The sequence below is a fragment of the Elephantulus edwardii genome, unplaced genomic scaffold (genome assembly GCF_000299155.1).
Source record: "Elephantulus edwardii isolate Elephantulus edwardi_28Jun2011 unplaced genomic scaffold, EleEdw1.0 scaffold00005, whole genome shotgun sequence".
Classification (NCBI taxonomy): domain Eukaryota; kingdom Metazoa; phylum Chordata; class Mammalia; order Macroscelidea; family Macroscelididae; genus Elephantulus; species Elephantulus edwardii.
In genome coordinates, this window is record NW_006399755.1 from 7,407,353 (window position 1) to 7,431,615 (window position 24,263).

At 40.4% G+C, this 24,263-nt stretch overlaps 2 protein-coding genes across 2 annotated transcripts in view; one reads left to right on the top strand and one right to left on the bottom strand.

Moving 5' to 3' along the window:
- TXNDC12 (thioredoxin domain containing 12 (endoplasmic reticulum)) overlaps positions 1–10,251 on the bottom strand; it is a 34,644-nt gene extending 24,393 nt beyond the window's left edge. Inside the window, exon 1 of the mRNA XM_006879678.1 lies at positions 10,155–10,251. Within this exon, the coding sequence (XP_006879740.1) occupies positions 10,155–10,251 (97 nt within the window). The remainder of the gene's footprint in view (positions 1–10,154) is intronic.
- A 2,465-nt stretch (positions 10,252–12,716) lies between these two features.
- The window catches only part of BTF3L4 (basic transcription factor 3-like 4), a 31,531-nt gene continuing 19,984 nt past the window's right edge, over positions 12,717–24,263 (top strand). The window contains exons 1-3 of the mRNA XM_006879679.1: positions 12,717–12,795; positions 16,993–17,059; positions 21,046–21,159. Coding sequence (XP_006879741.1) covers positions 17,006–17,059; positions 21,046–21,159 — 168 coding nt within the window. The 5' untranslated portion in view covers positions 12,717–12,795; positions 16,993–17,005. The remainder of the gene's footprint in view (positions 12,796–16,992; positions 17,060–21,045; positions 21,160–24,263) is intronic.

The window sequence follows — 24,263 nt, forward strand, 5'->3', positions numbered from 1 at the left end:
TTGGACATGTTGCCAGGAGGGACGGGTCCTTGGAGAAGGACATCATGCTTGGGAGGGTGGAGGGACAGTGCAGGAGAGGAAGACCCTCTATGAGATGGATTGATTGGGATGGGTGTGTCAGAGGCAGTGTGGTTGGCGCAGGATAGAGCAGGGTTTAGGGCTGTTGTGCATAGGGTCGCTAGGAGTCGCAAACAACTCGACGGCACATAACAACAACAACATAATATTTATGAAAGCAGAATGCCACGTGTTTCTGATGACAAGTGGTGGTAGGTTTGAGCCACTGGCCTCCCAGCTAACAGCCACACACCATAAGGATGTTTTACATAGAGAAGACAAAGTGCATGCTGTTGTGGTGGTGTTTCTTCAAGTCAGAATCAACCGACCCATAGCTGACCCTCCAATGGGTTTTGAGAGCCAATAAATTCCATGGTGGGTGAACGCGCATCCTTCTCCCATGGAGCAGCTTGTGGTTTCAAACTGTGTGCCTTCCACTTGACAGTGCATAACTTGGACATACCAGGGTCAGCTGCATAAAGTGTAACTGCGTTTTACCCACCGGCCCTATTGGCCTTGACAATGTAATAGAAGTTTCCCTGTATTAAATATTCCTTTCTTCACTGCCCTCCAAAGATGACCTCATAATATTTTCTTAATCTTTGTAAAATTTATTTCATCCTAAATGATATTTTTAATGGAAGTCATGAACTACAGGTATAGGCTGATTCCCTGAAAGGACTAAAATTTGATCAGCACTTTGTTTAAAAAAAAATCAAAGCCTAAGAATGAAAAGATGGAAAAAGACATATTTGAAGAGATAATGGCTGAGAATTTTCAAGAACTGAGATAAAAACATGAATATAAATACACAAAGAACAATGCATACCAATGTATACAGACTAGGATAAAAAAACAAAAACAAAGCATTCCTAGACAGTGAAAGAAAAACACTGAGATCTTAAAAAGGGGGGGGGGGGGGGAGGGAATGGCCTATTTCCTTCAAAGAAGTACTATTTGGACTGACAGAAAAAAACAGATGCCAGCAAAATATCCTCTCCACAAGGGTGACAAGAAGTAACTCTTTTTTAAAAAATTTTCTTAAAATTTTAATGATTTTCATGAACATTTACAGAGATTTTGGATTTCCATTCATTCATTGCTGCACTTCTCTCCCCGCCCAGACCCCCCTCCCAGTTTGCTCCTCTCTTGAAATTCTTTGAACTGCCAAGAGAACAAACAAAGCTGCCTTGAAGGTAGTTTAACAAGAGTGCTCCTCAGCGGCAAGGATGGCGAAATTTCATCTCACTTACTTTGGGGCATATTTTCAGGAAGAATTAGTCCTTTAGAGAAAGATATTACGCTGAGAAAAGTAGAGCAGGTCAGTGAAAGAGAGGAAGATCCTCAAAGAGATAGACTGACTCAGACAGCACTGGGGGAAGAAAAGGTCCTGAGGATGGTGCAGGATAGGGCAGGGTTCATGGAGATCTACTGTGGGAAGGATCACCGAGCAGTAGTTAACTTGAAGACACCTAACGACAAGAGACAAGATGGCTAGGATTTTGTATTTTAACAAAGCTATCTTTCAAGAAAAAGAAAAAGTAAATACTTTTTTTTAAGTAAATACTTTTAAATAAAGATAGTTTTATCATCAGGGTATTCACTTGCTATCATTTCAGTAAACATTAATAGGGCGTGTGTTCTATAGTCATAAGAATGTGGACTTCAGAGCTAGTTTCCAGAAGTCTCTGCGACTTTGGGCAATCTTCAATGCAATTTACTGCCTCCGAAAACCCACTGGTGAGTCAGTTCTGACTTGATGACAAATAACAACAACTATAAAATGTAGATAATAACGTCTTCCTTATAGAATTGCCGTGAATATGAAAGAAAGGAATACACTAAAGAGCTTAGACCTGTGTTTGGGACTTAAGAATTGCCACAAGTACTTGCTATTAATATGCTAGGTACTATTCAGTGCAATTATCAATCCTCATAACAACCTGATGAGATTGATGTTCTTACAAATTCTATTTCAGAGACGAAGCTCAAAGTTGAAGTCATTTTCTCAAGGTCATTTAGCTTTGGAATGAGTATCAGTGCTGGGAGCCGAATCCAGGCAGTGAGGATCCAGAGTTCTTTTCTCAAAGCTACACTTCTGTTTTCAAAACAGGAGACAGGGACTAAAAAACAAAAGAGGAAGCAGACAGTGCCGGGCTTTGTAGGCCACTGTAGACTGGCTTCTATTGGGTGAGATGGGGGCTCTTGCAGTGTTTTAAGCAGAATAGAAATGTGAGAGGACTTAAGTTTTAAGAGACTGTTCTTTTGTGTTCAAAACAGACTATAGCAAAAAAAGGCAAAAGTAAGGACAACAATAAAGAGGCTATTGCTATAACCTAAGCAAGAGATGAAGGTAACTCAGACTAGCTGAGCTGGTTGTTGTTATGTGCCATCAAATCCCCTGCAACTCACAGCGACCCTAAATGCATTATCTCTGAACCCTGCCCTATCCTGAGCCAATCTCATTGTCTCTGACAGAACAAATCCCGTTTCTCATAGTCACTGAGTCAATCCATCTCATCCTGGGTTTTCTTCTCCAGTGCGGTCCTTCTCCAAGGACTGGTCCTTCCTGGCCACATGTCCAAAGTATATGAGACAGAGCTTAAAAATCCTTGTCTCCAGGGAGCAGCTTGGTTTCACCCTCTCCAGGACAGACCTGTTTGTTCTCCTGGAAGTCCACAGTATGTTCACTCTTCTCCAGCATCACAACTCAAAGGCATTGATCCTTCTCCTACCATTATTAGTTATTGTCCAGCTCTCAGATGCACAGCAAGTAATTGCAAAGACCATGCCCTGGATCAGGCACAGCTTGGTCTTCAGATTGACAGCGTTGCTCTTCAGTATGCTCTAAAGGGGTCCCTGACATCAAACTTTCCCAATGAATTTGTCTTTTACTTTCCTGACTTCTGATGCCAAGAGTTGATTACGTATCCAAGTAAGCTGAAGTTATCAATCTCAATCTCTTCACTATCAGGAAGCTGCCAATCACCCCGGTGGTGAGAATCTTTGTTTTCTTGATGTTGAGCTTCAATCCATATTAAAGAACAGTTTTCTGCAGCAAACGCCTCATGTCCTCCTCAGTTTCAGGAAGCAAGGTTATGCCATCTGTATAATGCAGGTTGTTGATGAGTCCTCCAATCCTGATGTCACATTCCTCCTCATAGACGCTAGCCTCTCAAGTGATCTGTTCCACATATAGATTGAAAAGGTATGGAAACAGGATGCATCCCTGACGCACACCTTTCCTGATCATGACCATGCAGTGTTTCCTTGTTCTTGTTCTACTTCCTGGAGTTGAGCTGGCAGAGGGAGTAAAATATCATCAGAGTCAACAAAATCTTAATCTCTAAATACATTTTTAAAAAAGTCAACAGGATCTTATTATGAACAGAGACAAGTCAAGGATGATGCCAAGATATTTGGCCTGGGAGTTGCCATTAACAATATTAACAGGTGGACTGGATTTTAGGAAGGAATATTAATCAGAGTTTGTGTTAGGACATGGGAATTGTGAGATGCTTTTTAAATATCTAAGGAGATATGAACTTAATATGAGCTTGGAATTCAAGGGTGTGTTATTAGCATATGGATGCTTTTTAAAGCCAGAGACTGAAGACAAGCACAAGTGAGTAAGCGAGAGGCAGAGGGAGTCCAAGGACTGGGCCGTGGAGCCCATCAAGTTCACACGCTCTCCTTACTGTCAAGTCAGAACCAACTCATAGCTGATCGATCCTCCACTGGATTTCTACTGCTGTCAGTGGCACAGGAGGAGACTGTGTCTTTTTCCCTGGAAGCCACTGTGGATTTGAACTACCAGAGAAGGTTAACAGTGCAACTCTATTGACTACCATCAAAGACATCCAGGTTAGGAGAGAGAGGACTGGTCATAAACGTGAGGAGCAGCAAGTAAGAGCAGCAATAACAGCAGTGACTTCTAGAATCAAGTGGCAAGAGTGGTTGAAGGAGGAAGGACTATGAATGGAATCTAACGCACAGGTTGGATCAGGTCTGACCACCAAATTTAGCATCTGGAAAACATTAGTGACCTTGATGAGATCACTTTCAATAGAGAAGTCAAGATGAACTTGGAGCACGAACAAGAAGACAGAAGAATCATCAAAGAGCTGAATATACTCAACTTTTTCAAAGAATTTCAATAGGACAATAGCTAGAACAGGTTAGGAGTCCAGAGAGAGATTATTCAATACGAAGAAGTATATTGTTTGTTGTTGTGTGCAGTCGAGTTGGAACTGACTCAGCTGACCTTCCAGTGGTTTCTCTGAGGCTGTAAATAGCATGGGAGGAGATTTCTCATCTTTTTCTTTGGAGCAACTGGTGAGTTTGAACTGTGTGCCTTTGGTTTGACAGCACAGCTCGTAACCCACCAGCCACCATAGTTCTGAATGTTGACAGCTGTTACAAGCCCTAAAGGCATGAACATGGATAATACAATAGGGAAACAGATTGGTAAAATGGCACTGAGTAGGCAAGAGGAGACGGGACCAAGTCACATAGAGAGATTAGACTTTGCCATAAGCAGAAAGTTTATCCTATAACAGAGAAGGAAAACATCATGTGTACTGACATTATAAGTGTATAGATGTAATAATTAGACATTCTGAAAGATCTCTTCTGATTTCTGTAAAATGGGAAGCCTGGTGACCAACGGATAGTTAAGGCAGGGGAAGAGATAATGGAAGTATGAAGAGATAAGGGAAAGTATGAAATAGTACCTTAGGAAAGAAGGATCAGAGAAACTAAAGACATAAAGGACACATTTCAGAAAGAAAGTTTCTAGAAGAAAACCCAGATATAAAAAGGGGTAGTAAACAAATAAAACATGTTAAACATGTAAATAAATCTAAATATTATATAAAATAATTTCATTTCCAATTTATAGAGTTAAAAGACAGAAGTAAAACATTGGATAACTACTTATAGAGTGAGTGGTAAAATGCTTTAAGGCCTTCTTACCACTGCGGAGCCATGTTTAACTATTGATTCTATTCAGTATGCTAGATAAAATGTCAACTGTAACAGTGAAAAAAGAACAGAATTAGAGTACCAAGTGTTAAACAGAAAAGGAGATTAAAAAAAAAGAACAAAAAAATGTTCAAGTCCCTGAGTATGGGCCAAAAAAAGAAGAAAACGGAAAAGGTAAAATGACAGAGATGGAAATTGGTTGAGAGAAACAAGACTAGCTCTGTCAACAAACACATCAAACTAAGTGGACTGAACTGGCCAACTAGTTAAAACACAAAAATTATCAGATGCATGTAAAAAAAAAAATTACCTCTGTGACATTTATTATTATGCTTAAAATCTATGATTTATCAGAATATACCAAACAGAATTAAAAGTTTAAAGTAAAATGACTGAAAAATACATTGTTAGGTGCTGTAGAATGAGTTGCAATTCAGTGACCCATCTACACACAATAGTGAAACACTCCCTTGTCCTGTGCCATCCTTATATTCATGGCTATGTGTGAGAACCCACTCTTGTAGTCACTGTGCCAGTCATCTTGTCGAAGGTTTCCCCTTTTTTTTTGTGGATTCTCTACTAGGGAACTCTGGTGGCATAGTCCTCAGAGAATTAGGATGCTAACCCACGTTCACAAGTCTCCATCTTAAACATTCACTACATTTTACTGCCTCCTCTGCAAAGATTAAATAAGCAAATGAAGGAAGGAATGCTGTTTCACTAAAGCAGAATGAGAAGACTGAGACTTAAGAACTGAGAAACCCAGGTTCTATTGTTTCCCTTGAAAAAGAACTTGAAGAGGCACAGTGTGTGCGGAGTTAATAAAATCACCCCACTCCCTCACACAATTCATACTCACACCCATGCCAATGTGGAACACCTGAACATAGTCCAGTTTGCTGAAGTGTCACCAGGATAGCCATTTATGCCAGCTACATGCAAAGGGAGCTAAAAGTTCCTACCTGCAGCTCCTTCCCTAAAGCATTTTTGAAAATGATTCAAAAAGTAACCATTTCTAAGCATTTCATTTACATTACAATTTTCAAGCACTTTGTTCTGTCTAGTAGCTATTCACTTCCCCCGACCCCTCCCAGGTGATGAAAACTAAACAAGATAAGGTCAAGTGTCAACAAGCTGGCAGTGAAGCCACTAACAGGGAAGACTGTACCTGAGAGGTAGAATAACAGCGGCTAAATTAAGTCTGTCTGCAGTCAAACAGACCTAGGTTAGAATACCGGCTCAGTCATTTACTGTGTTCACAACACAAAATATGGCTGACAAAAATATCCCTCCCATATGGAAGGTAGACAGTCTATATATGGTAGCACCAGGTTTTCTGTTTCAGAGACTTGACGTAGTCTTCCATTTCTGCTTCAGGTAGGAGATCACATGAACCTCCTAGGTGAACAGCTTTCTAGTGAATATTTTCAACAACTACCATTTTCAGTAACCCTTTTGCGAGGAGGTAGGTAAGGAGCAGGTTATAATCGACTTTCTAAGAATCCACAGTTACAGAAAAGTTTGAGACAGTTTTGAGATATTATGCAACAAAAGTAGCTAGAACAGACATAGAGAACTCTTCTGCCATTTTCTTTCACAGGAGGAAATAGTAGTTGACATCTAACAAAGGCTTTTTGCTTTTTCATCTAATCCTCTTAACACAGCCCTCCTGTGTCCTCACAGATGTTCCTGAAGTACACAGCCTCTCTCCCCTCATGGCACACATCACAACCAGCTACCAGTTGCTGTTGAATCAATTTCCATGATGGTGACGTGTTTCACGTGCTTCTGAGCAGAACAGCATCCAGTAGGGTTTTCCTGCCTAAGGATGATAGAAGAAGAATTGATGCCTTTGAATTGTGGTGCTGGAATATTGAATATACCAAGGATGACTGCTAAGAGAACAAACAGCTCTGTCCTGGAGTGGGTGAAACCAGGCTGCTTTTGGAGGCAAGGGTTTTGAATCTCTGTCTCACATACTTTGGGCATGTTGCCAGGACAGACCAGTCCTTGAAGACGAACAACATGCTTGGGAGGGTGGAGGGAAAACGCAAGAAAGGAAGACCCTCGATGAGATGGATTGACTCAGTGACTAGGGTACTGGGGGTAGGTGAGTCAGAGACAATAAAATTGGCTCAAGACAAAGTAGGGTTCACAGCTGTTGTACATATGGTTGCTATGAGTGGCAAGTGACTCGATGGCACACAACAACAAAAACAACCTTCTGAAAGCAGCTTGCCAGGGCTTTCTTCCAAAGCACCTCTGGAAGAGTTTACAGCACTAATCTTTAACAGTCTAGCACTTAACCAGCTGCACCATCCAGGGACTCCTGCACATAGCACAGTGTCATGTAACTGCCTGCTTACTTGTCTTTTATATCTCAGCAGATTCTTTTTTTTTTTTAAATAATTAATACATTTTATTAGTTTTAGTGAACATTTACAGAGATTTTGGGTTTTCATTCATTCATTGTTGCACCATCTCAGCAGATTCTAAACTGCAAAATGTCAGAGATCACAATAATCCTGTTCACCATTCATTTGTTCTTTCAACAGATATTCCTGAACATGAACAAGACAGAAATGGTCATGGTTCACAATGGCAAACTAGCCTTTCCAAAGATGGCTGCAACAATATCTGCCATCCCACATACTCTTTTTTTTATAATGTGACCTTGACATTGAGTGTGTTTTAGAGTGTGGGGTTATGTTGCTTCCCCTTTGAAATGGTCCCAATAGGGAACAACAAAAGTGATGCTGTGTATTGGATTTGTGAAGCTAAGTGTCATGTATCACTGCCTTGTTCTCTTGCAGCCCTCACTTCTGGAATACATACTATGGTGTTTTGTACCTTTTAGTCGATTCCCCCTCACAGGGATCCTGTAAGACAGAACAGAGCTGGGACTCCATGGTACCTCACAACAACATGGAGTCTCTTAGGCTGTAATCTTGACAGGAGGGGATCACTATCATCTGCAGAGCTTTTGCTTAGTAGCGGAGCACACAACCACTGTGCCATCAGCCCTCCTCCCTAAACTAGTCCTTCTATATAATGGCCACACAGAGAGCTCTCAGCTCAGGTGAGCACCCAAAAATCATTGAAGAGAAAACCTCCTTCTCTGTGCCTTGTTCAAAGTCCTGACTCACAGAACCATGAGCATAGAATCGTTTCTCTGTGTCACTAGGCTTTGAAGTGCTTTGCTGTGCAGCCACGATAACAGGGACAAACCCTTAGAGCTTTATCTCTAGCAAAGACTAAGGAAAATGGCTCTTGTGTTCCCAAGGTATTGGCAGATAAAGACCTGAAGCTTGGAGAGGTTAAGCAACTTGCATAAGGCAACTCAGCTGGCAAGAGGCAGAAAAGATTCAATCTCAGATACATACCCACAATTACCTCTCCCTCAATACTGAAAAATCAAACCCCTTAGGGAGAGTTCTTATACTTTTATGCTAAATACACAGCAATCTGGTTTTTGAGGGTATTTGATATTTAAAACAAATCAGACATGACTCATTACGCAGCTGCACCCGAGACGGAAATTCACAAATCACTTCCTCCAAGAAGCCTTCCCTGAGCGTACTAACTGAAGCATGGCCAGCCTCTGTACTCTTCAGTCATTCTATTCCATCACCCTCTAGAAAATGGACAGAGACTGTACCCATGGGATCTAGTATATGAGAGATGAAGAGGATGGCAGCGGATAGGGCAGGGTTCAGCTTCGTTGTTTATATGGTCATGAGGATTCATAGTTGACTCGATGGCACCCAACAACTAACAACTCCAGTTTCATATCCTTTCCAGCACTTACCCTTAGCTAAAAATAATTTCTTTGTCTCTTTTGTCCCTTTGATTCGAATGTAATTTCTATAAAAGCATCGGTCATGTGTTTTGTTCACTGTATCCTTTGTACCTGGTATATGCTCCAAACTATTTACAATCATACCCCGTTTCAAAGACTTTTACAAGTATTGCACTCTTCTCTCCTTCAAATTGAGGGTCTGTGGCAATTCTGCACTCAGCAAGTGAATCTTCATTGAGCGAGTCTATGGGTGTTCAGCATATGCTCACATCCTGTTTCTAAGTTATATTTATACTTCTTGCAGTATTTCAAACTTTCACAATACTATTACACATTTAATAGACTATATGGTAAACATAACTTTCACATGCACTAGGAAACTAAAACATTCATTTTACTTGCAAGATTTGCTTTACTTGGGCAATGTGAAACGGAACCAGCAATTCTCTCCAAGGTATGCCTACACTGAATAAAGGAAGACTGCATTCAGCAACACTCAACATTTATCCATCTCAATACCCACCAAGACAATGCTGCACACTGTGGATAAAGAATCAAAAATATTGGTAAGACTGCGGATGAGTGCCTGTACCACAAGATAGCACAAAAACGGAAGATTTCCATCCACTTGGAAAAGCATAAAGCAAACCCACAGAACAGCCAGTCCAATTTTCAACTAAGCAAAAGTTGGTGGGATGAAAGGTGAATGAAGATATGTGATAGGATGAGATAGGGAGCAGAGATGCAAACATGGTGACAATCCCAGCACTTCTTTCATAAACCTCTGTCCCCTCACTCTTCAAGAAAAGTTCACATTTTGCATCACACGGAAGACAACTGTTGGCGATTCTATCCTCAGACCTTCTACCCTTCGTCGGATTCCTCCTTACTTACCTGACATGCCCTCCTGGCCAATGCGGTCCCCCTAAAGGAAAGAGGCCATGACAAGCTCATCCTGCAAGGGTGAGGAGGGGGATCTTCAGACCCAGCAGAGGTACAGGTCTCTAACTACCAATAATTTCTCCCAAAAAGGAAGGAGGTCCTTCATGAGAGCCTACCAAGTCACTAGGCTGGGCTTTAAGCATGTTTCCCCCCTCAATTTAAGGACCGTTTCTTTGCCTTAGAATTTAGGGTAGCCTCAAATACAATGTCCCCAAGTAAAGAGTTCCCCGATCCGCTACTCCCGACCCACAGAAATACCCCTCAAACTCCTGGTATGGCCTTCTAGATAAAACGGGGAGAAGGCTGAGTTAGGGTAAGTGGGGGTTACACTAGGCAGGGATCAGTAAAGATTAAGATAAGAATGTGGTCTGACCCTTTCCAAGCCCAATCTGTCCATCAGAAGAGGTGGCGACGAGCACGAAACTGAAGCCCAGCAAACAGGTGGCTCCGAGGGGACACAGCAGCTTCATGGTGGCCAGCGCGCAGGGCCAGCGGCGGGGAGCGCGCAGTGGTCGCTCGTCCTAGCGGAAGATGCGCGCCTTCTCCAAACGCCTTCCAGCCCAACCCTTCCCGTTCCCAGATTTTTGCCCCCAACCCCTGAAGGAAGTGATGTTAGACGGATGTGGGTGGTGCCTCCAGGCGTCCGTTTGGGAGAGAGTAAATTTAAAGGTGCAGGTCACGTAGGAAGAAAGGGTGCGAGTTACCCTGGAGTGCGACTGTTTTCGCGAATGTCCAGGTCTGAGAAAGCCGACAGGAGAAGTTGGACTGAGAGAGTGTCCGGTGGGGTGGACAGGAGCGGACTCTGAGAACCGTTGCGGATTCCATCCATCACCAGGCGAGCACCCCTCCCCCCCGCCGCCGGAGCCGCTGCGTGCAAGATTTAAAATTGCAAATATCTGTGTTCTCTCGCTGCAGTGGGCGGGTTTCCTTTTGGCCTCAAGTCATCCTTCTCAAATAAAACACTAGACAACTTAATTTCACTGGTAGGATCCTGCTCTGGCCTCCAAGGAGTCCTAGGAAGTATGTTCAGCGGTGCAAGGTCTCTTGCTTTGCAGGATAGTCCCTTCTCGTTGGAGAATAAACGCTGGGCTTTATTTTTACCAGCTCCCCCGCCGCCCCCCACCCCCACCCCGGCAACCGCAATTCTTCCACTCAGAAATGATGCAACCAACTGATGCAAGCCTCAGGAAAACCAAAGTTGGAATCTCCTGTTGCAAAATTGACTTAAGAGTCTAGGAAACCAGGGCATAAGTCACATATTTGTTATTGTATATTTTCTGCGTAAATATGTTTTTGTTATTTTCGATTCCGAAAGTGTTTCGCTTCAGTCTTTTCCTTTGCTGCATAATAAATAGATCGAAATTTTCTTCTCCTGTGGGCACTAGTTGGGTCTAACAGTGTGCACTTATTGCATAATGAAAAGCAACCCAATCAAAGTATACATTCAAGCAAAAATATATTTAACACTTTTACTAGGCTCCTAAGAGATTGTAGAGAGCCCTGGTGGCACAATAGTTAAAGCGCTAGGCTGCAATCCGAAATGTCCGCAGCTTGAAGCCACCAGCTGGTTCACAGAGGTAACGATGTGGCAGTCGGCTTCCCTAAAGATTGACAGCCTTCGAAACCCCATGACGCAGTTCTACTCTTTTTTTTTTTTTTTATTAAATTTTATTAGTTTTAATGAACATTTACAGGGATTTTGGGTTTTCATTCCTTCATTGCTGCACCATTCTCTCTACCCTCCTCCCCAGTTTGTTCTTCTTCCCCCGCCATCCGAATGTCTGTTTTAATTGTCCAATTGCCACAGTGCTTGTCAAAGTCAGTTCTGATTAATCTCCTTTGTCAGTGTGTCCTTTGCCATTCCCTATCACTCCTCCCTGAGAGAGACTTCACCCTGATTCATAAGGAAAAGGGGATGGCGTATTCTCTTCGCAACTTCCTGCTGAAAAGGGATGCTGTGGGTTTCAGGGTGAAGATCTTCTCTCACTACTAAAGGGCCCCTTTGGCAGTAGGAAATACATAGACTATTATGGAGATTGATTTTGGAATATAGATGCACTGTTATTAATTGTGCTTAGCCGTACATGTTCATATCCTTGAAGATGTATCATGGGGGTGTTGTAACCTAGAAGACACAAATTTAACTAACAAGTTTTAAGTACAAAAATTATGGAAAAGTAAAAGAAAAGATTCTTTCATTGTTTTACAAACCCTCCCCCAGGTCCCCTCCACCATGGAACCATCGCTCTAGACTCCTGTGATGACAGAAATACCTAGTCACATATCTCTTTTAAACAGTTTTCTCCCTCCTGTTTCAGTGCAATATACATTATTGAACCCATCTTACTCAGTCTCTCCCCAACCCCGAGGTTAGTCCCATTCTACAACAGTGGCATCATGTAAATTTGTCCTTTTGTGATTGGGATATTTCACTCAGCATAATGTTCTCCAGAGTCAACCATTTTGAATAATATTGCATGAGTTCCTTGTTTTTCAATGCAGCATAGTATTCCATTGTGCCAATATACCACAGCTTCTCTAGCCATTCGTTTGTTGATGGTCACTTAGGTTGTTTCCAAATCCTTGCTATTGTGAACAAAGCTGCAATAAACATGGGTGTGCATATATCTGCTTGGATGTCAGCTATGGTCTCTTCAGGGTGCAGTTCTACTCTTGTCCTGTGCAGTTGCTGTGAAACAAAATTGACTTGCAGTCTGAGTTCGGTTTAGTTTATACAGACTTGACACGGACACAATGGAATACAGGCGAGAGCGCAAACTCCGGGATGCAGCACGGACCCTCGCACCTGCCCTATTCCTATTGGGAGGCGCAGAGCAGGCTGGGCCTTGTAGTTCAGGCATATGCTCCCGGATAGGCCGCCCTGGCGATGGGGAGGCGGGACCGGTCATGTCACGTGGACCCCGCTCCCGCCGCCGTCGTCTTTCTCTGTCTCCGTTGAGGCAGCCATCTTGCTCTTGCCGCGTGCTTCTGTTGGAGGACCCTCCCTGTTTCAGGTGAGACCCCCGGCGGTCCCGCCATTCCACGGCCATAGGCCGCTTTGCACGGTCTGTCCCCCGGCCTGCTCTTCCGACACCCGCCAACCGTTCGGGCTGCCACTTCCGCCGTGGCGCGCCAAGTGGGGGCGGAGGCGACTGCCGTGGCCTGTCGGTTACCGGCGGCGCAGCTGGGGGTCGGCACCTGAGGAAAGGTCCCCAGTATCAACGCCCCCTGTGGGGGCGAGCAGGGGCCCGCACTCTTGCCTCCCAGATCCAGTCCTAGGACACGAGGGGTTCCCCCTCCGCCTCGCTAGTCATTATTCACAACAGTGCCCGTGATCTTTGTACAGCCTGTCTCTTGCATTTGATCTCCCCATTGAGTTCCTTAAGATCAACAGGGAAACTGAGGTGAGCCTCTCTCTGCCATCCCGGAGCACTTAGCCCCGAACTTCTTGTAGCACTCTTCACTTCGCAGTGGCAGTGTTTGTTTACAAGCCTACTTCGCTCGCTCATACATTTCCTTGATCATCCATAGCTACATCAACTGTCGTCAGAAGAGATTAATCGACAGGCTCGTGGTTACACTGAGAATGGTGGTTTCAACTTCCGTTCCCACGTTTATTTACTATACGTTAGCGGTTGCCTCGCGAGTGGTAACAATGTTACCAGTCCGGTTATTGTGTGTTCGTGGCTGCTAACATTGCTTGATTCTTTTTGGCCTTAGAACGACCCTATGATTGGTAGCTGCTACAACTTTTCTAATAGAGGAAGAAGGCAAGTTAAGTAAAATAACTTTCCAAATATTAAGGAATTAGCCCTATATGGTAGAACCTTGGTTTTTCTAGTTGAAAACCCTAAACTTCTCAGAACCCCATATTACAAAAACCTGGAACTAAGATTTGGAGTTATTTTATCTTTGTAAACATATTTGTAAATGTGTCTACTACATATGTAGAATTTAGGCACTCAATAAATATTGATTATAACAGCATTGTTTACTTTCTTTTTTAAGTCTTAGAGAAAATGTCTAAAAGGCCCTTGTATCCTCAAGAAAACTTCCTAATCTTGTGGCTTTAGCAAGTTACTTCTTCCTTTTGGGCCTAAGAAGTAACCTCTCTCTTCAGACACCTTCATTTCTTTTTCTATGCAGTAAGGTTTGTTATGTACAACTGAGTCAACATGACTCATAACTGATCCTTCAGGGTTTCAGAGCCAGGTGGAATAGAACTTGGTGCCTTTGGGTTGCCAGCAACCCAAGACTTAGAGGAGGTAAATGAACTTATTTCTCTCAAATTTATACCCAGCTAGCTATCATTTCCATAGTAGAAACATGGGTGATTTCTTCTCCTGCAATTCATTTACAGCCTCTGAAAACCCGGTGGAAGGTCAGCTGTGAGTCACTTTTGAATTTACTACCACCAGGTATTTAACATGACCTCACGTTTAGCAGGAGAGTGATAGGCAAATTGAAATAATTGAGAAGTAGACAACTAAAATAATGGATCTTCAAGGTCTATTCTATAATCTGAACTTGGTATCTCTTGTTTCTAAACAGAATCCAATCCTCTTTTCCTATTTGAGCTTTGCAAACCCTAATCTGCTAGTAGACAAAGGATTACACATTTTCCTTGCTTGTTTTGTTGAACTTCCAACATCTCCTAAAACTCCTTGAGATACTCTTCTGTAGAAACAAGTTTTTGTAACTTTTTATCCTCACTGCCCACAAGAGAATCTACAAGAAGAGTGGCTTAAAGTGTTAATTTTATTCTTGTGTTTACTTTATGTAGATCAGGAATCTTTGTCTTGATTTTCCAACTCCATCACTTGGGAATTGTTATTTCAAAAATGTATGCATTTAAAGAACAGTTTTAGCCTGTTAATTTTTACTTAGTTCCATTATGACAGACTGAGGCTTTTCCTACTATACCTGTATGGCTATGTTCCTTTGATAAAAATGAGTTTGATCCTTTTCTGTGGATATTTGAGTATAGATATTTCAATTTATGTCAGCAGTAAATTTAAATCTGTGACAGAGCTAAGATTGGCACACATCAGGCTCCTCTAGTTGTACATGCTGATCACATAATATCCCATAAAAATATTTTTTGTTGTTTGAGCAGTGTGGTACAATGCTGAGCACAAATTGAAGATTCATAAATTCCAAGTGTTATTTGGGAGTTGGATTTTACTTGACCTTAAAGCAGACATAGATATAATTTAGTGTTTATGTACAGTGTTGTAGTACAGAATGATTATTAACAATATTATCTTTGATTTTTTTTTTAATTTCTAAAATGAAGGAAAAGAATCTCTTCCCTCTGAGTAATTGTAATAAAGAATGGACCCAAAAAAGCTTAGTAGTAGACAGGTTGCTTATTTCCTCTTTTTCATCTCAGTAATATTTTATTGATCCACAGAACAAGTAAAACAAGACTTTTAATGCTGGCTTTTATTTGTTTATAATGAGTGACCTACTATTAATGTAAGAACTTTTTTCCTAAATTGAGTAGGAGTCTCACAAAACGAGGATGCATGACTTTCTAAAAATGTTAGAATTTTCAGAGTCACAGTAACTTTAAAAAGTTATTTTTTAGCTTCATTTTCCCCTATAAATTTAGCATGTCTAGCTGGATGTTTTTGATCTGATTGGGCAGTGAAGCGTTTTCACCTTGTATACTTCTAGAATACCTTGACGAGGATGACAGACTCTTCATAGTGCAAGATATTGAATGAGTTGTGTTGAATACTGCAGAAACACTGAATGTCTGGAAAACTGTTTACCTATTATTAACAAGGTGACCATCTGACCTTGAATAGAGGACATTACTACATAGTATCTTGACAGCTAGACAGCCTATTACTGAATTTCTTTGTCTAGCAGATTTTGAGTTTGATTGTAAGGGTTTGTTTGGTTTTTTTTAAAATTTTTTTTTTTACTGGGAAAAACATATTGGGGGTACAAGGAGGTGAGGGTTGGGGGCAGAAGGGTGAGGATGGGCCAGGAGGCAGTTGCAGAGCTGCACAGTTTGGTCAGTGGGGGGACCAGGTGAAGGAAATGATGAGGGTCCAGTGGGGACCAGATGCTACAGAGGAATGACAAGCATTTTCCAATAGTAATTAAACCAACTGTCTTATTGATTTGGGAATTGGATGCCGACTCTCTGGCTTCTTCATGCTGAACAGGGGCATAGATATAAAGGGGGGAAGGGAGGACACTTTATCACCTTACTGGTGGTCTTGGGTTACAGCTGCTTGCCTTCTTGCTCCTGAGGGCCGCGACGGTTCGCCCCGAGCCGGGGGCCAAGTGCACCCTGCCCTGGGCAGAAGGCCACAACGGCTCGCCCCGGGCAGAGGGCCGTGACGGCTTGCCCCGAGCCGGGGGCCGAGGGCAGCCCGCCCCGGGCAGGGGGCTGAGGGCAGCCCGCCGCGGGCAGAGGGCCGCGACGGCTGAAGTAGTCTTTTTTTAAAAAAGAAGAAGAAAAAGAGTGTGTGTGTGTGTGTGTGTGTGTATACCATCAAATTGGATCTGACTGGTACAGGAGACTGCCCCTCCTTCTCCTGCAGAGCATGAAGTAGAGTCTGGGTTCCCCCCCCCCAGGGGCCTGTCGGGGCCTGGGTTTCAGCTGTCCACACCACAGCAGTGGGCAACGAGCTTAAAGCCCCTGATGGCTCTGGGCGCTGACTCTCACCAGTGGCTATGAATGAAGTCACAGGCGATTTTCAGCCAGCGCCGGGTGATTGTAAGGGTTTTTTTATGTTTTATAAGAAATAAGGTGATTTTGGAGAGAAGGGTCTGATTGAAGTTTTTGTTAATATTTGCAAACAGTTTTGCTGTAAAATTCTTCAGGGGTAAAAAGTGGCTTTCCTCTAAAAGTTTCTTATTTGATTTGACCTACTGAATGCCAGGATAGTAACTCATGTTTTTAGAAGGGATTTTCAAATAGGTAATGCGACTTGACGGCACATAACAACAACAACAACAACAATTATGAATCTCATTCATGATTGTCTATGCAAGTCCCTCTTAGCATTATATGAATTTAATATTCTTAATATCTGGTTCATGCAACTAGAACAAACTATTAATATCATAAGAATGTAAGTATATTAATTTGGTAATCATGATACATATCATAATCTCAGAAGGTACTATTCACCTTAATATTTTATTTTGGTAAAGCAGTGACTTTAACAAATGTATTTTTCCCCCCCTAGATTTACCAACAGAATGAATCAAGAAAAGTTAGCCAAACTGCAGGCTCAGGTCCGGATAGGGGGCAAGGTGAGTGTGGCGTAAGAAAAATTCATAGGAGAATGTCATTATCAGACAGTATTTTATTTTGAATTTGTGTTTATTGAAAATCTAAGATCTTTTCAGTAATCAAAAGAAACCATGTTCTAGTTTGAAAATAACTTGCCTTGCTCTAAAATAAGTAGCTAAAAGATTTTTCTGACTGATAATGTGATACAGTTAGCCACCTTTAAATCCTGCTATGTTAACATCTGCTAGCTATGTTACATGAGCAGCTTCTCAACTTCATTAAAACCATTTCTCATCTGTAAAATAGAAATGATCCAGCTAGTGTCTAGTGTGGATCAGAGTGGATACCCAGTAAACGATAGTTAGTATTATACTAGATATACAACATAGTCCAGTTAATGTGCACAGCTGCTAATAAAAAATCTAGATGTTTATGTTTACCTACAGGCACCTCAGAAGAAAGAAAAATCAGCCATTCATAACTGCATGTTAGAGTGCATTTCTGCTCTGACTGGAGTCATCATAACTCAGTTCACTTGATGATAACTGGATTATTATGTTTGATTCCTCAAAAGGTCATACCAGATGAAAGCGTTCCTCAAGGGGCTATATACTCCCATCATATATACCTATTTTCTCTGGAGAAAGATGCACAGACTCCTTCTGTGTGATTTTATAGCCTCTGAGAATCTGCTGGAGAGTCAGCTCTGAGTTGATGGCACATAACAAACGATATCTATTATATAGTAGGTTTACAAAATGTTTGACTAGTGTTAATCTAACAGGTTGCACATTTTGTTCACTGCTAGGGCTTCCTTCCAAGTCTTACCTCTTTGTTGGTAAATATGTTGAAGCCTTAGGAACTTTTTCATTCCTTGTACCTTAAAGCCTAAGGGAAAATTGGTTTTAGAGCAGCAAACTTTGGTTTCCTTTAGCCGTAGCCCAGGCTTAAGGAGAATACTTCACTCTTACCTCTGCCCAGTACAAATTTAGGGAGCAGGAGGCTAGCACTTCAGGTTTGGGAGTGGGACTGGGGGATACTGCTTTCATGTAGCTGTTCCACTGAGCCATTTATTTTGATGATAACCAGATGTCCTGGAGATACTAATGGAGCACAGAAAGAATTCAGTAATACTCTCTACTTTTTTTTTTAACTTCTTAAATACTGGTAATTTATGACTCTAGAGTCATAATTAACACATTCGTAAAGAGTTGCTGCAAGTTGAAATCAACTCAGCTGGAATTTGGGGGCGTTTTTTTTGTTTATAGTATGCCAAAGCAAAGGGTGAAAGTATTCAAGAACCACAAATAAACCTGCAAGAGCTTGATAAAGTATATCACAGTTATATATCTTAAAACCATGTAGTTAGTACATTCGTATTCATTTAACTGATGTTCGTTGAGTACCTAATATGTGCTTGACACTTAGATTAAAAAAAAAAGATTCTTTAGCTCATCTTGAAAGGGACACATACTTAGAGGATAAATAAGAATGAGAGTTAGGGAGGGAGAGCATTGTCATTCTCACACATACAGAGGCACCCAGTGAGATAATGTAGTGTTTAAATAGAATGACTTGTTTAGTTCAGTACAGCTAGAGTTTAAAGTATGTAATGGAAATTAAACTGGATCCGATAATTTGAGGCTAGGCCATGTAAAGACTTATATGCCATACCTAGGACTTTAGTTTTTATCCTGTAAGTAGTGAGGGGATTTAGTATTGAAAGGTTTTAAGAAATTACTATCATTTTGGAATAATAACTTCTAGTAGTTTGGAAAATGGAATGAAACAAGTTTTGGAATAGAGGAGACCAAGAAACTCTAGATGTATTTTGGGACACATATTTGGGTGTTATAATTGATTCAGTGACTGAAGGGATATGAGGGATGAAGGGAAGAATGAAATGTGGGATGATTCCCAAATTTCTGGTTTTAGAGACTGGATTTATAGTGGCTCCACAACTTAAAAAATAGCAGATTAGGTTTGTAGACTGGTGTGTTTTTAGACATTTGAATATGAAGGGCCTGAAAATCATTAGAGTTTAGGTGTTTGCAGCATGTGTGCTATCTATCCCTAAATTGGGAGCATTCATAAATAAATGGCCATCTGTGCAAGAAGTCATTGCTGTTCCATATATCAGCCGCTAGATCTTGTCGTGGCTTTTGTTATCAGCCAGAGACTCAGAGTTTCTTCCATGCCCACCACAGATCATCAGCCTTAAAGAGCAGGGGTCCTTGCCTCTACTCTCTGAAGCTGATAGTTCAGAAGCCACCCAGAAATTGAGGTCTCTCTTCTTCCATAATCTGGTCACACTGTAGAAAGATTGAGTTCTCTAGACTTAGGTTGGTTTTGGTAGTATTTCACTTCTGCTTTTGGTCACATTTCTGTAAATTGCTCTAGGGACTTAATCTATCCTTTTAAATCATCTTTCAATGGAGAAATGCTTTGAGTTTCAAAATAAATTTGGAAATAAACTGTTTCATTTTAGTAGGTAGTATAATTTTCATACTGTTTTCTCAGGCCATAATTTTAAGCATCATCCCAGATTTCCTGTCTCCTATCTTACATCCACTCTATTCACAAGAATTGTTAGCTTGTCTTAGAATCACCACTCGCCACCTCCTCCACAACTCTCATCTGTCACTGGTAATGTTACAGTGGGCTTCTCACTGATCTTACGGTTCATTTTCCACTCAACAGTCATACTCACCTTTTAGCAAGTCATTCTCATGCTTAAACCTTCCCAGTGGTTTCCTAAAGCAGTTGGAAAAGAAAAAAAAATCCAACTTCTGTTCACAGCATTGTAGTCTAACCTCATTTTTGTTTAATTTTCCCCTTCTCCTTGTTCATTCTATTCCTGCCATGCTGTCTTGCTTGCTTGTTGTCATTTCTTCTGCTTGGATCATTCTTCTTTCCAATGGTCTCAACTCACTGGTTCCATTCACATTCTCATCAAGTACTTCTTTGTCCTTTCTTAATCACTAATAACCAAATTTTGCCGCCCCCCCCCCCCTTTGGAGCCAGGAGTGGCATCCACTTCCTAAACAAGATGCCTCTGGAAGCTATGAACTTTGATAAATGTGGGTAGTTATAGAAAGGTTTCAGGCCTTTTGTTCATAGTGTATGAATCCTGCTCGACTCAACAACAACAGCCCTTAGCACATTTGAAATTGTCTCATTTGTTGACATTTTTTTTCCCTCCCACCGTAATGTATGCTTCTTGAAGGAACTTGGAGAACTTTGATCTTTTTCATTCCTGGATTTTAAAGTCTGAGAACATTCATGTATAGGCATTTGATTACTGATTATGTTATACGCTCCAAAGTTTCAAAATATCTTTGGACTTTATTCCAAGAGATCGGTAGGTATTATTGGAAACCATAAGGAGCACTGTGGTATGCTGGTTAAAGTACGCAGCTACTAACTGAAAGATTGTCATTCCAAACCCACCAATTACTCAGTTGGAAAAAAGAACAGTTTGCTCTATAAAGACTTAGAGCCTTGAAAACCCCTATACAGCAGGTCTGCTCTGTCCTACAGTGTCACTATGAGTTAAAATCAATGAATTGGTTTGCGGTTTTTGGTATTAGCATTCCTTATAACATTTGAAATCTGTTTATAGTGGGTGCTAAATTGTTTTGAAGTTACAAATATTATTAGCAGTTTGTTTTTGTTTTTTTGAAACAAAGTAGTATTAAAATAACGAAGGATTTTGGTTAAGAAGAACTGGCTAAAAAAAAGTAAAAACTGGATAGAATTAATGTTCAAAAATGTGGGCTAGACCAACAATCAGAATTCTTAGCAATCTTTATTAATTGGTACTATTTAGTCAGTGGATTCAGATCTGTTACTCATGGGGTTGCTATAAGTTGTATTTGACTCTATGGGACCTTACAGCAAATTGAATAGTTTGTCATGTGGATCTTAGTTTGATATAAACAGAAGACATGTGATTGCAGTTGTAAGGTCCTGGGTGAGCTAAAATTTCTGTATTGGCATTTTTCAGGGTACAGCTCGCAGAAAGAAGAAGGTGGTACATAGAACAGCTACAGCTGATGACAAAAAGCTTCAGAGTTCTCTTAAAAAACTGGCTGTGAATAATATTGCTGGTATTGAAGAGGTATGGATCACTTTGTAAATTGTTAAATGGACAGATAACACATTTACAACCAATTGTCTGTATTTTTAAATGTAAAATTCAGGTTAGAAGAATCTTTGTTAGTCTTTAAGGACTATAACTTGAATTTGCTTTTTGTGTGAAGTTGAATGATTGCCAAAAAGGGTTTTAATAGACAGTTAAGATTTTCATCATACTTTCCAGATTCAGGATATATGACAGAACTGTGCAGTTGCACTTGAATTTTGATGCAAAATAAGATTGCCACTCTCCTCATCCATTCAACTTAGTAATACAGAAATAAACCTTGAGACCTTTTTAAAAAATTAGGAGTCCTAGTAGCATGGTATATAATGTGGGTCAGGCTACTAACCAAAAGGTTAATCATTTTAATCCATCAGTCTTTTCCGTTAGAGAGTTACAGCCCCAGTAATCTGATGGAAGGTTGCTATGAATCAGAATAGACTCTGTGGTAGTAGGCTTGATTTGATGGAGTTGGATTTTTTTCCCCCCTTAAAAGACACTTTTCTGTTTTACAAAACCTTTGGAATAATTGCCTTAGCCAGGTGACTCTAGCATAACTTTTGGTTTGTTATTGAACCACTTTAAAAAATACTTGGTTAATTTTTTTTTTTAAAAAGAGTGATTTATTATATTTTAATACCAAGTACTCAAATATGAGATCAAAGATTGCTATTATTTCAGAAGATACAAAAAGATTACTTAAAATCTGTTACCCTCTAGATTTCACATCTCTTTGCTAATATAACTACTTTCTGATAGTAGCCAATGTTTTACATTTTCACTGCCTTAATGAACTTTATATAATTAACTGTTATAGCAGCTTTGCAGGAGAAAGATGAGCAGTCTCCTCCCGTGTGATTTTCAGCTTCTGAAAACTCACTGGAGGGTCAACTATGAGTCAGTTCCCCCTTGATGGCAGTGTGGCTATGTGTAGTACCACCTCAGGGTTTATAATAGATTACTAAGAGACATGTGCTAACAAAACATGAGTTAGAAATAAAATTGAAGTGGGATTATTAATAAAGAAATAGTAGAATATCAAAGAAAAGGCAGCGTAATGGCAGAAACACTATTCCTTTTACTATGCCCATATGAATGACTAAAGTTAACATATTATTTAAATCTTGTTTGTATTTTCAAAGGGAGCACTGGTCTTGTCCATAGGGAGTTGTACTGCTAACCAAAAGGCCACCCTCTGTAGTATTTGAATCCACCAGGTGGCTCCATGGGAGGAAGATGGGCAGTCTCCTATGTGATTTATGGCCTTGGAAGCCAACTGAGGGGTCAGCTAGGAGTCAGTTCTGATGCCATGGCAATGAATTTGAGTTTTTATCTTTTCAGAATCACTGTACAGGCAGTCGCTAGATTATGAATGAGCTCTGATTCTAAATCTATCTTTTGGTTGAGTTTGTATGTAAGTCACTTGTAAGTTAGGAATGGTATCTAAAAGTAAGTCTTAATGTTTGTCTTAGTATCTCCTGTGCCTTTTTATGCATAAAAATCATTAAAGAAATACATTCATACACACCAAAGCTATAACAATATGGTGGTAAAAGCTTCTGTAACAGTATAGTAGGAACACGGTTTTGATAAGTATTACAAAATAGCATCTATTTGTTATTACAAACCATTGTATATGCCTCAGACAGAATTTTTAACATACTAGATTTTAAGAAGAATTGGTTTATAACTAAAGTATGTATGTGTAAATTATAAGTTTTGAAACCTGGGGACTACCTATACTAATAAAATAATCACAAGTCATATTCACTTTTTTCCTTCTCAATTGAAGTGGCTCTGTACATTCTTACTATGAAAATTAAAACTCAATTTGTAAGTCTTGAAAATACTGCATTATATGCATGATTCTTCAAAACTATTGAATATTTTTGTATATTTTCACTGACTGAAAATAATTTTCAGAGAGATCATTTTTTACCTGGGATAGATTGAAAAGAAACTTTAAAAATTCTTACATGTCTTTAAGCCTCTCTTAAAAAATTTGAAATTTGATGGAGCTGTGGTGGCCTAGTGGCAAGAAGCTGTACTGTAATCCCAGAGGGGTGCAGTTCAAATCCACCAGATGCTGTGCTGGAGAAGGAGGTGCAATCTCCTCCTGTACCTGTCAGATCCAATTTGATTGTACACACACAAAATAATAAAATAAAATTTTTTTTAAAAATTAAAATTTGGTAAATAGAAACAAGTTGCCATAATAGTCATTCAAGAAATTATAAAACATTAAAGCTAAGCTACTTGTACATATTTAGACATTGCGCCTACTATTCTCTGTTCCTTCTCCTTATTAATTACTCTGTCAAACTCAGCATTATTGACATTTTGAAGGGAATGATTCTTTGTTAGGAGAATTTCTATTTTTGATTATGTTTAGTAGCATCCTTGGCCTCTGAGTACTAGATGCCAGTAGCATCTCCACAATGTTGGCAATAAAAAAGTATCTCCAAATATTGTTATATATCCTCTCAGGGAAAAATCGACTGTTGTTGAAAAGTCATTGATATTATTGGGTAGAGCAGTGGCAAACACACTTGACTGCTTATAGAAGTTCAAATCTACTCATAGGTGCCTCAGAAGAAAAGCCTGGTGATCTCCTTTTTTAAAAATAAGCCATTTAAAAAGGCTGTGGAAGCCCAGTTCTTTCCTGACCAACACAAGGTTTCCAGGAAATTGAATTAACTCAGTAGGATCTGATTGATTTGGTAGAGAACCACTGCTTAGAGAGAGATTTATTTTTCCATTTTCCTGCAGTATTAAATTTGATACTTTATTTATGTAACTAGTTCTATTAGATATTTATATCTCCAAGAGAGTGGTTTTTAAATCTTAGGTTTTTTACAGATTTAGAATGTCTTATGGGTCTTCTTACTAATACAATTTCTAGTCAGGTGCTGCTGTTATTGTTGTGTACTGTAGAGTTGGAACAGACCCATAGCTGACCCTCCAGTGGGTTTTCAGAGGCAGTTAATCACAAGGGAGGAGATTGCCTGTTCTTCTCCTGCAGAGTAACTGGTGGCCTAGAACTGCATTCCTTCAGAACTGCAGCGAAGCGTTTTGCCTCTGGG